At 56.2% G+C, this 12,477-nt stretch overlaps 1 protein-coding gene across 1 annotated transcript; it reads right to left on the reverse strand.

Moving 5' to 3' along the window:
* Nucleotides 1–4,716: 4,716 nt before the first annotated feature.
* BLACAT1 (BLACAT1 overlapping LEMD1 locus) lies at nt 4,717–5,295 on the reverse strand. Its single transcript, XM_064477003.1, has one exon. It carries the CDS (start codon nt 4,943–4,945, stop codon nt 4,844–4,846), a length of 102 nt encoding a protein of 33 aa, XP_064333073.1. The 5' UTR covers nt 4,946–5,295; the 3' UTR covers nt 4,717–4,843.
* Between the last annotated feature and the right edge of the window lie 7,182 nt (nt 5,296–12,477).

Genomic DNA, 12,477 nt, shown 5'->3' on the forward strand with positions numbered 1-12,477 from the left:
TCTCAGGCCTCTGGGAGAAGGTGTTGCATTGAAGGATGAAGGCAGAAGCCAGCCTGGCCTCTCTGGAGCAGAGAAAGTCAGAGCTTTGCGCATCATGAACAATGGGATAAAAATAGCCATGTTGCCATGGCAACGAAGGCTGGGAGAGTCCTGAGAATCTCTGGGTCCTGCCATCTCCCCCTCCAGCCTTCCTCCCGCCTCTAGGATGGAACACAGGAATGAGCTGAGGGAGAAGGGAAGGCTGCCCAAGGGGAGGGAAACTGTCCAGTAGCCCACTAGGAAACCCTTGAATTCCAAAGCCTGCAGCTTCTGCCAGAGTGGCTGCCCACTTTGTGGGGCGCTCCTGGTTTTTAGGATTTCTTCCTCAGTGTAACAAGTTAATCCAGGGATGTCCACGGTAGCCCTCACACTTCGCCCTTGTAGTGGATAGTTGTGACCTCCTGGGCTCCCCTGTGAACAGCCAAAGTTTCTGTTTAGTCTTCATGGTCTGTGGTTCTGATCCCAGGTAGGACTGGCCACCACAGCCCAGCACAGTGGGCATTGATCTTGGGGTACAGCCTGGAGGCTAGAGGATTCATTCCCCTGCTACTCAATTGTTCAGAGACTTGGCTTTAGGGAGCTGTTTGTTTTGGGAAGCAATGGCGGGACAATTATCTCTTGCTGTTCTTCTTGCTCTTGTGTCTGAGAGCTGGAGCATTCATCCTCTGGGAACAGACTCTGGTTCTTGGTTCTGGTGGTGGTGTCAGTCCCATCACCTGCTGGATACAGCAACTACCTTCAGGGTAAACACCAGGCTTTCTGGACCAGCCTGCAAGGAGCCCACCAAACACTGAAGCCTGAAATTTCCTTCTCTAGTTGAAAGCCCATCTTCGTGGTTGTTAGCCAGATGTCTGTCTCCAAAAGTTCAAGCCACACCTGGGCACATCTGATACAATGTACCCTGGCAATGCAAGCCTTCAGGTGAGGTAGGGAGGAAATGGGTCTCGTTGCCACCTTTTATAGAGGCTGGAAGAGAGGAAGCAAGTTGCCGGGGTCAGGAGTCAGTCATGGCGTTGGCAGAGCGCTGGGAAACTGGGGCTCTCCATCCAAAGATGGTCATCAGCCTGTCTCACCACTGGCACATCACAAACCACTGGGCAAAATGCACATTCAGTCTGTAGACAGCAGATTGCAGCCTGAGGCACTTCTCCTTGCAGAAGGCAAGGTAAAAAGGTGGGTTGGATCAGTCAGCTCGGAGATGGGCTCATCAGCAGGTGCAAAGGGTTTTACATAAACTGGTGCAGGGAGGGGTCCTTGAGATATACCTGCGAAGAGTGAGTGTGTGCGTGTGTAAGAGAACGTGCACAAAAGTGGCACTTAGGATGCCCCAGACAGGGCCTGGAGTTGTCGTCCCGGCTACAGGAAGTGGGAGAGGCAGACTTGCAGGGCATCCCGGCTCCCTGGGCAGGGAGTGCTGGGAGATTCTAGCTGGAGAAGCAGCTCTGGGCGCCATGGCTTTGCCTGTCACTTCCCCCACCTTTTCTTAGATCTCCCCGATCACTCCCCTCCACCCTCCCCACACATTTGCTACGTGCACAGAGCACACCAGCTGGAGCACAGGAAATCTGCAACCCCTCTGGTTCCACGGCCCTGAGCTCCACTGAACCTCAACTTCTCAGACCCACAGAGCCCTGGACTCCAGAGGGGCCTTGGAGGACATTAGTGCAGCATCCTTTTTATACCTGAGGAAACTACATCTCAGAAATGGGACATTAGCCTAAGGCCACAGCATCATCAAGGTGCAAGCAGGGCTAGAACCTGGGAGACCTGGCTCCCACCTTAATGCTTTTTTGCATCCCATTGTGCTACCTCGTGCATATTTCAGTTAGTTAAATTATTGCTTTTTTTTTTTTTCAAAAATAACTCTCTCCCTATATATTCCCATTGACCCATATGCTACATTCAAAAAGCCCTTCCCGGGGAATGGAGAAGGAAATGACATTCTAATAAAAAGATTTCAACCTGAGACAAGAAGCCCCTCGGGCCCCAGGGTCCCAGACAACACCCAAGTCACAAGAGCCTCAAGTACCCTTCACATCCCTTCATCCCCCCGCCCCCCCCCCCGGTTCAGCAGCCCACAACACAAGAGGAGAAATGGGCCTGGGGAGTTCTCCCTTTTATGGATGGGAAAACTGAGGCCTCCCACTAGTCTCCAAGGAGGACTGAGTGCCACATGGCAAGAATCCGGAACTCATGCACCCCCTGCTTCACCTAGAGCTCCTCCTGGCAGGGTCTGGGAGAGACGCCAGAGAGGAGGGAATTAGAAAAAGGGGGAACAAAACAGTCCAATCCAACCTTTAGGAAGGCATGAGACTCAGGGCAGGAAACAAGGCGGCCAGACCCCCCAGACCCCAAAAGGAACAGGAGGAAGAAAAGCCTTGTAAGTCAGGTGCCTGGCACATGGGCTGTGGACACCGGGCCTGCTTCTGCCTTTTTGGACTGAACCTCTCCCCTGGGCTCACCTTTGAGATGCTGAGAGGAGCAAAGGCCCTGAGAAGGAAATGGAGGGAAAACAGATTGTGGGGCGAGTCTGGCTGCTGTTGTCTCCTATTCCGCTATAGCGTTGGCCTCAACCTTAGCCCGGGATGGGAAAGGGGCCACAGCTTGGAGGCCAAGGGCAGTTGTCTGCAGGCACAGCTGGGACTTGACCTTGGGACCTCTCCATGTTCCCACAGGAGGGGCTCAGGGTATCCAGTATCCCTCTGGAGCTAATGGAGTTCTCCTGGGGGCAGCGGCTCTCTGAACCGGCTCACTGCCAAACCCCTGCGGCTGAAACCCCTGCCAGGCCTGAGCGCACAGGGGGAAAGCTCTCGTTTGCCACCCCTCCCGCGTGCGTTCCCCTCTCCTGACCTTTCCTGCAGGTGAGCCCATGTGGTCAGGACAGAACACCCGACACCCCTCTCTCCGGAGATACAATTGCATCCTCCGTCCCAGGAGTGACTTCCCTCAGGCTGCAGCCTCGCAGGCAACCGCTAGGGACGCACCTGCCCTCAAGGCAGGCTCTCCCTCCTCAGATCCAGACCCTGGAAAGCTTTCCTGCCCATCTCTTTGCCTCCTCCGAGGCCTCTACTGTCCAAGAGGCCAAAGAACCAGGGAGTTTTTCTTCTGTCCCTTGTGACCCCACTGGCCCTTATTGCTGCTTCCTTGAGGGAAGGACTTCTGTTTATAATTCTTTGGATATAAAAGGAAATAACAGATTGTGGAAGGCTGGGGCTGGGCGGGAGGGGCAAAGGAGGGGGGTGGAGGATGGGAGGAGTGAGATCTTCAGCTGTGCTCTTGCCTCGCCATGACCTGGATCCCACCAAGTCTGCCAAAAGCCCAGGAAATGCCCATAAGTGCGGGGCGTGAGTGGCACAGGCAAAGGCTGCCGGGATGGGATGCGCCCTTGCTTCCCGACCACCCAGCAGAGGTCCCCTGCCCTCCCGGACCACTAGAGAGGCCTCCATTCCAAGGAAAGGAGTGCACAGCCCCTCCTGTCCTGGGGCCCTGATCTCCTCTACCCAGGTCACTTGTTATGTGTCTGGAAGGTTATTCTGTCCCTGGACGCCAGAGGGGATCTGGCGTTGTTCCTGGCCTGAACTGTCCCGGTGATGAAATAGAGGGCGGGCTTGCTAAAGCTACAGAATCTGCCTAAGTGTCTCTGTGGCTGCGCTGCCGTCTGTGACCCTCTAGCACCTGAGAGGTCCAGGCACAGTGACAGAAGCCGAGTGATACCAAAATGGGAGGAGGGAGGAAGGAAGGAAGAGAGGAAAGGAGGAGATGGTTTTTCGTTTGCTTCCTAACCATCAGGAAAAAGGCTGAGAGTGGGGCCAGAGACTGACCCTGGAAGGTTGATGTCAGGATGGAGTGGGGTGTGAGATTAGGGGAAAAGTCAAGGGAAGTCTTCGAGGGCCTCCCCCGCAGGGTGTCCCCAAAGGGCACCACATGCAAGCATTCTCCCCAATGGCTTCTGAGAATAGGCAGGTGAGTGGGGCAAGGAGCTAGGAGAATAACGGGAGGGGCCTGGAAGACAGTCCCTGAGGAGGGGAGCCAGGGCCTGGGGAAGAGCGCCCCCCCAGGAGACATGGTGGAAGTGAGTGGGCAGACAGGCCAGACTGGCGGGAAGGCTGCTTTCTGGAGTGCGGAGGAGAGCGGGGCAGAGGGACACCCAGAGCCGTCTGCGAGTGGAGGCGAGGACAGCTGCCCTGCCCCTCACTGTCCCTCCGCAGCCACACGACTCAGAAGCAGGCTGCCTCCCTCAGGCCTGACCCAGAGGGACACTGGGAGGGGATGGTTGGCAGAGGACTCATCTCTCAGCCACACTCTCGTGGATGCAGCTCTGGGCTCTGCGGAGGCTTCTGTGCCAGGTCCCAGGAGCCCAGCAGAGACTCCATCCTGGGCTTGGAGGGGGTCTGTCTCACACCCCCACTGGCCCGAGGCCTCCGCCAGGGTCAAGGCTGCCGGGATCTTCTCTGGCAGAGCAGCCAGTTTCCTATTTAGCGGCAGCTTTCCAGGCCCAAGACGGCGGGTCCCTCATGGGAGCAGTTACCCTGAGCAAAGTCCCTGGAGCCCTCAGGGCAGGAAGAAAGTCCACTCCTGGGGCCTCTGGGTCTCTGGAAGTCACACAGCAGGTCCTGGGCTTCCCCTGGTGTGACCGGATTGGAAACTCCGGGGCTGGAGGAGGCTGGCGCCCTCAGGTTAGATGGAATCAGGTGGCCAGGTGGCCAGGTGGCCTGAGAAGAGTGTCCTGCTCCAAGCCTCAGCCAGAAGTAGGCACCCCAGGCCTGGGACCCGCTGGGGACTGAAGAAACGGCCCTGGGTCAGCTCACACCGCCGTTTCCCGCTCTCTGTGAACTTCCTCCTTCTTCCTCTTCATCCTGCAGAAACCGTGGAGGCCACAGAAGCAAGCGAAAGTGAACTGGGGCATGCCCTAGGCCAGGCTGGGGGCTGCTCACCAGAGATCTGCAGGGAAAGGCAGGAGGAGGAGGAGGAGGAGGGGGCGGGAGAAAGGCAGGAGAGAGAAGCGAGCTGGGGTTAACATCCCAGAGGCCTCTGGGCCTGGGGAGTCACTGCCGCTCCCTGAAGCTGCCCAGGCCCTGCTAGACCTCTCGCACCGGCCGGCTGGGGGAGGGGACCTGCCACCAAACAACAGCCTCTTTGATACCTCAAGTGTTTCCTGATCTCTGTGGAGCTGATGTCATTCCTCCAATTGGAGCCTGAGAGTCCAGGGTAGGACGAGAAAGCCCCAGCCGTGGGCACCCCCGCCCCCCGCCTCGCCTCCTCACTCCCACACCTGTGGCTGGGAACAGGCAGCCGGCTCAGAGGGAGCTCTGGCTTGTTCCACCTTACACAGGTTAGAGACGGGGGTTCCCACTCACTCCTTCAGATCACACAGACCGATGATCCAAATGCGGGACTTTGGGGACCTTGAAGAAAGTCCCTCATCCAACACAGCTTCTACTTTGATAACCTGGAACCGAGTCTGGAATTCCTCCCTTCCCTGACAGCCGCTGTCTGACCTCCTCAGCGAAATCTATAGGGGCCATAAAGCACTTCCTTTGACAGCTCTGGGCAATGCAAATCCCCATCCTCCTCACGCAGAGACCAGACAGCAGAGAGGTCTTTTAGCAAACAGGCTGTTTTATTGAGCACCTATGCTGGGCAAAGGGGTTGGGAGGTAAGAACATTAGGGTACAGGTAAGGTTTCTTCTCTGGCACAAGTCAGTCTGAGGCTGGACTTACCCCAGCTGGGCGTGCTGGCCCCTACCTCTGGCTGACACAGCCCTCATCACAGCTGGTCTCTGTGGCTGTCAGGCTGGGCATGGGGGGGGGGCTTCAGATCAGCTCTCAGTCTGTGAGTACCCGTTTCTCCAGACACTGGCTTATGTCTCCCCAGCCTCAACCGCCCACAGATCCCTACAGCTCATTTCTTGGCCCTTCCCCGGCCGCTGGGCCAACCCTGGAGGGAGCAGAAGTGTATTCAGTTCAGCTCCAGCAGAGTAGCTGGGTACAAAGGACGGTACCCTGCATGGAGGTCGGGCCTGTGTCCTGGGCCTGGTTTGAATCACTTCTCTCTCCAGGAAGAACAGTGGAGCAGCCCAGACACCGCGAGGAAGGGGTGTGGAATAGGGAAGCAGAAGCTCTGTCCTTGCCCCAGCCCCTCTTGCAGTAGAGACCGCAGAGGATGCCCCAGGCCCCACATGCTAGGCACACCTGCAAAGTGTTTCCATGGCATTTGAGAAGCCTGGCAGGCCCAGGTGGGTGGCTCTCTGGATAGTTCCACAGATCTGGCCAATCTTGCTCCTTTGCACATACTTGCCTCGCGTTTCTCCAGGCAGAGCAGAGGGCCCAGGTCGCAAGCCCTTACCAAGCACAGTGGCCACGGTGGAGCGGCTCCTGTCAGGATTCGCCTCTCCCTCCCGCCTCAGTGTCCTGGTAATACAGCTAATGACTGTAATTAATAGGTGCAATGCATTTCCAATGGCCAGCTGGGTGGGCAGGAAGCCCAGCCTGAGTCAGCATGGGTAGGTAGACTGGTTATTTAATCGCCCGCTTTCCAGCACCATCCACACACCCACCCTCCTGCAGTATATATAGAGAGCAGAGAGCAATCTCTAGGGTATATATAGACAGAGCCGAGACACAACTACTATATTTCTAGATCTATCCACTGCAGCTATCTCCGGATCCCTCCTGTGACAAACCTAGAGAGAGACAGGAATCTTAACTGGGGCTTAGGTGGCCTGGGTTCTATTCCTGGCTCTGACGCTGGCATGCTGTGTCACCCTAAGCAAGTGACTGTACCTCTCTGGGCCTTCATTTCCTCATTTCAGTGTTTAACACTTAGATCCCAAAGCCAAGGGGCTGAAAGGGTACTCAGAATCCCAGCCTGATTAGGAAGAAGGGAGGGAGAGCCCGTGGGTTTTCTTGTTATCAGTAATTGTGATGCATACGCTTTCTTGGCTGGGGTTGGGGGGTGCGGTGTATATCAGGGGTACTATTGATAAAACATCCCCACCATTACAGGAAAGGCATCTGGGGAGGAATCAGCAGGCACAACAAATTTGATCTGGGGAAGGAATTCACAACTCAAACAAGCCAGGCGCGTGCCTTTGACCATCACACCCCCAGCCCCAACCCCACGGTCTCTGGTCCCAGGGTGCATAGATCTTCGTCCCTCCCCACCCTACCTGCCCTCCAATGCCCGCTTTCTTAAAAACAGCACAAATGTAGCTCCTGAGGTGACGGTGCCTCCCTGCATTCCTTTGGGAAAGATGAGAACTTGCTGACTTCTCCCCTCACTGTCAGGAGGGTGGGGTTGGGGGAGGAACTAGGAACCACACCTCACAGAAAAGGAGGGCCAAATACAGCCACTCACAAGCTGGGCTGGGGCTGCAACCTGGCTCCTTAGGGGTGTCTGAAAGCCAGGTCTTTGTTTCTAAGGTGGGGTGGGGTATATTAAGGGGAGCCTGGGCGTTCTGCTCAGGTCTTTGATCCAAAGTGTCTGGTTGTCCTCTCAGTCCCTACCAGGGCCCGCAGGATCGTCACTGCAAGGTGCACGACTCCAAGCCCTGGAGGCAGCCTGGGCTCTATTGGTGGTCCCCGGGCCAGCCCTGGTGGTGGAGAGACAAGGGGCGGAAAACCCCATCCCATTTCAGTGTCCCTCCTGCTGTGGGCCTCCCTCCTCCGCCCTCAGACTCCCTCTGCCCCACCAGCAGGATCCTGCGGCCCTCTTTGCCCAGGCTGTGGTCTCTGTCCCCCGTCTTCATCTCTTCACACTGGGCAGAGTGCTCCTGCACTCGCTGGAGGGCTCCCTGGAGGAGGGAGAAGTCAGGTCCTGATGAACCTCCTCTTGCTACTTCTACTTGAGGGGAAAGGGGTCTCAACATTTGAAATGGGCAGGGGCCGGGAGTCTCAATGAAGCCAGTGGACCCATACCTGGGGGCACTCCATGCTCATCTGTGCTCACAGTGGAAATCACCCTGCCCACTCTGCAGCTTCCCCCTCCGACCTCGACCTCAATATCCATGCCTGTAGCTCAGGAGGGGCTAAGAATGTGAAAAACAGTCCCCCAAATCCAGAATAGGGAGGACAGGGAGGTGAACGCTGGATCAACGCCTGCTATCTCACGGTTGGCTGCATCTGACTGCAAGCTGTTGGCCCTGGTTTCTTTCCCATCCTCCTCTCTGGCCTTTCCCCAGCTCAGGTCCAAGATGGTCTGGGTATGGGACAGATAAGATCCTCTGGCCGTCAGCTTTGAGGGGGCCATCAGCTTTGAGTCTTGCCAACTCACAGAGCATCATCTCCAGCCACCAGGAGGTTCCCCAGCCTCTCCGATGACCCCTCCCCTTATACCTCACCCCCACCCCTCTCTTGGAGGACCCCGCAGACACCCTCCAGGGCCCTCCAATTCTGGCACCTTCAGCAAAAATGGGGCAGTGGGTCAGAGACCGCTTGCATGGTGGAGGAACCAAGAGGAAAGAGGGACTCCGAGATGGCTAGAAACTAAGATGAGGCCAAAGCTAGGGCTCCAGGCTTGCAGACCACAAACTCCTAGGTGTCTCAAATTTTGGCAAAGTCCTTCACCAGAGTGGGTGGCAGTGGGGGTTAGAAGGGTAGGAAGATATTTACAACTGTTGGGACAAGCCAGGAATTCTTTGACCAACAAAAAAGGGATATATTCCTTCCCATCCCCTCCCAATCCCCTCCTCTTCCCAGCAGAGCAGCCTCCAGCAAGGCACTCCCAGCTTCACTCAGTCCCACCCCCACCTCAGGTAAAGGGCAGAAGAGAAATGACCCAGTGAGGAGGGGGGCCCTCACGCCTGCAGAACAATGCTGAGCCGTCCACCCCCCTCCCCAGCTCCCCTTAGCACCGCGCTTCAGTAATTAAAATATGAATTCACCTTCCCTCCCCGAGCCATTCATCACAGCGAAGGGAAGCAGCTGCGGCTTAGGAGACCGGATTTGGGGGATTAGCTCGGGCGGTGGAGCAGACACACCAGGAGAAAGAATTAAAAAGGAAAGGAGTGAATTGGGTTTTCTCTCCCCACCTCCTCCCCGCTCCCTCTCCCTCCTGCTGCCTTGGAGCCTCACACCCCACCCCTTCCCCCAAAGCCTGGCCTCTGTAGGTTTCTGGGAACTGTAGTCTCCATCACTGTGTTGATAAACAGGCAGGCCAGGGGTGGGTGGTGGCACAAACTACAGATCCCAGGACTTCTGCCCGGAGTTGGCAGCAGCAGAGCTGGGCACAGGCTTCCAGTCTGGGAGAAGCCCAGTTCTCCTTGGAGATTAACTCCTTCTTGGCCTGCTTGGGACCGAGTTCTAGCCTCTGGCCTGGAATCTGGAGCCAAGGTCCCCTCTGCCTTTGATGGCTTGCCCAGGCCAGCCCCGCTTTGTATCTTGCTTGCCCACCCAGAGAGGAAGCTCCCCCCACTTTTCAAAACTGCAAGGGCAGCCTCGATTTTACCAGTGGTTCTGAAGGACTTGTGGGTCATGGCCACAAAACATGTATAGTCTTGAATTGTCTTTATGCCCTGGTTTCTAGGGTCTTCCAGGCCTGCTTGGCTGCAGCTGGCCCACCCCAAGGGTCATCACAAGCATGACTGGGGTTGTTAGTTTGACAAGGTGATGTGGTGGTCCAGGCTGTCAGTGCCAGAGGGCCCCCAGGGGTCAAACTTTGGCGCTATCCCCTTCTAAAGATAGGACAGAGATTTTCTGATAGTCTGCATTTAGAAAGCAGAGTTTTAGCAGTCCAACTCCATTTCCACTAAAAATGGGACGAATACAGCCAGAGAGATTCACTTGAATCTCAGCGGTGTTAAACACGGGCCCGCTCTCCCAAGGGAGGCCTTATGCTGGGAATCTCTGAAGGCTGTGAAAAAGACTTAGATTGCTCAGAATATTTTAGGCTTCAGCTGTCTGCAGGCAGGGGACAGGACAGACGCAGCCCTCTGATCTGTGAATCCTCCGGGAGAGGGCACGAGGCCAGCTTGCCTATTCAATTCAGTTCCACAATTATGTGAAATACATAATTGCATATCTCCTCCAGGCCTGCCCCGCTGGCAGTGGCCAAGAGACGGACAAGAGAAAGGAGATGCAACTCTGCAGCCCCAGAAGTACCGCAGGCCCGGCTCGGCAAGGTGAGACTGTCTCAGGTGAGCTCCTGAATTGTGGGCTTGCTCTTGGTCCCTGCAACAAACGGCTTCTACCCTATCCCCCTGCTCTCCCAGCTCACGCTGTGTTCAACATTTACCCAGCAACCCCTACTGAGAGCCTGGCCTTGTCTTGCTGGAGCTTCAGGGAGACATAAGAATCCTTGAAGGGGTCATCTGTCCCTTTCTTCCCAGGCCCAGCCCAGTGCCAGGGCTTTCCTGGCAAATTGCGTAACCGGATCCCTGGGGGGCTCAGTTATAGGCAGGAAGGGGGCCTTTTCACTTAGGAGATGGGGAGCGAGAAGCCAGTCAGGTGCCTGGATGTGCTCAGGGCAGAGTAAGGCATAGGACAGGTTCATTCTGAGCAGGGGGCGGCTGGACGAGGGGGGTGCTAGCCACCTCTGTGCTCTGGGCAAGAGAACCCAGAGGGAAAGTGGGAAACCCTGACAACTTCTCATCCCTTTCTTGCATCATCTACGCTGGGGCGAGAGGGGAAGTGGCTTGGCTGAGACACAGCAAAAACCCAGCTGGCTCAGGCTTTCTCTTTGCTTCTCCTATTGTTTTGATTCCACACCCACCCGCCCCCCCCTCCCCCCCCCCGCTCTGCTCCTGCTGGAAAAGGAAAACCCACGATGGGTGATGGAGAAAAGGTGATTAGAGTTGGACCATGGGGCCAGTTTGGGGACATACATCCAATGCAGACCTGGTGAGAGGCAGCCCTAGTGGGAGCGCGTCCCAACTTCCAGCACGATGTGGCAAGAGCACTGAATCAAGTCCCAGCGCTGCCCCTTTTTAACCATGTGAACTCGGGCCAGTTTCTTATACCTCGGATTTCCCAGAAGTAAAATGGGATAATAATAACCTTTTTCATAAGGATTGTTTCCAAGATTAAATGAGTTAGCACAGGTAAGATGGATTAGAATCATGCCTGGTACATAGCAGGTATTAGGTAAATGTTGGCCAGGGAAATTGAGGGCTCGAAACATTGTAAGTAACTTGCCTCCTGATTCTGAACACCAAATACAGTACTTTGATTCTTTAGTGGTCTTAGACAGACCAGGGGCTGGACGGGGAGGGGAGGCAAGGGTGATTCTTCTGCTGCTCCAGCCAGACTGCTTCCTTTCCATCTGTTGGAGTCTTCCAGGGTGGCTGAGATGGAGTTAGGCATGGGGAGCCAGGCAAGATGAGTGACAGACAGGAGAGAACGGGGAGAGCAGGTACCATTCACAGACCCAGAAGGAGGGAGGCAAGTGCCTGGACAGGGCAGCAGGCCAGGAGTGAGGGACCCTGGGCTCCGACTCGCAGCCCATGGGGAGCGGCTGCTTTCCTAGTTTCACTCTGTTGAATTTCCTCTCCCCAGGGGCCAGCCTGAGCTCGCTCATGTCAGCCACTGAGAAGTCCCAAAATCTCTCTTACACAGGAAAAGGCTGAGGATTCCGAGCTCACCACAGAGAAGTCAGCAAGGCCAAGAAGCACAGGCTGTCCTGGAGGCACTGAGCAAAGGCCCGAAAGCTGTGTGGTCCAGTGCCCCTGACTCCAGCCGCCAAATCTCTGAGCGCAAGACAGGCCTCAGTAACTTGGCAAGGGGGAAAGGAAGGGATTCAGAAACCCCAGTGCCCCTGAACGTCTCCCTCCATCCTCAGGTGGACTCTCCCTCTGGAATCCCTCGTCCAGTCTGTTCATTTCAGAGTGAGAGACCAGGTCCAGAGAGGGGAAGTAACTTGGCCCAGGTCACACAGCCTAGCCCCAGACCCCAGGTTACCAGATCCCCAGCATGCCAGTCCCCAAGCAGAGCCCCCTACTGGTGCCCCCTTTGCGGCTGCCTCCAAGCCTGTTCCGAGGGGAGACGCTGCTGCGGCAGGAGAAGGAGCAGGCCCCTCACTGTAGCCCATGGCTTTTAGCCCTACATGAATTTGGAACAGTAATCACATAGGAATGAAAAGCCATAGGCCACAGCAGAGCTGAGGGGGTCCAGCAGCAGGAATCTCAAAAGCAAGCAGGGAGCTGGGGGTACCTGGGGAGTCTGCACTCACCTCACCGACCCCACCCACATACCCACACTGCCTCCCCTGAAGTACTCGGCCCCCCAGGTCACACCCCCCCCACCTGCCCAGGGCCCCAGAAGCATTAAAGCCACCCCAGTAATGAGTTTCCAGTTCTTGCCCTACAAAGGCCCCACACAATGAGCCTCACTCCGGGGTTTGAGGAGGGGTGGCTTCCTGGCCATAAAGGACCTCCTCGAATTTCCTTAATTAGCCTCCAGCCCCCTGCCCAGGGTCCTTAACTACCTCCTCCTCTTTAGAATAAG

Source organism: Camelus dromedarius, chromosome 21 (genome assembly GCF_036321535.1).
Source record: "Camelus dromedarius isolate mCamDro1 chromosome 21, mCamDro1.pat, whole genome shotgun sequence".
In the NCBI taxonomy this organism is placed as follows: Eukaryota; Metazoa; Chordata; class Mammalia; order Artiodactyla; family Camelidae; genus Camelus; species Camelus dromedarius.

Coding starts and splice junctions, on each gene's coding strand:
- BLACAT1 (XM_064477003.1), bottom strand. CDS start 4,945: ATGCCCCAGTTCACTTTCGCTTGCTTCTGTGGCCTCCACGGTTTCTGC.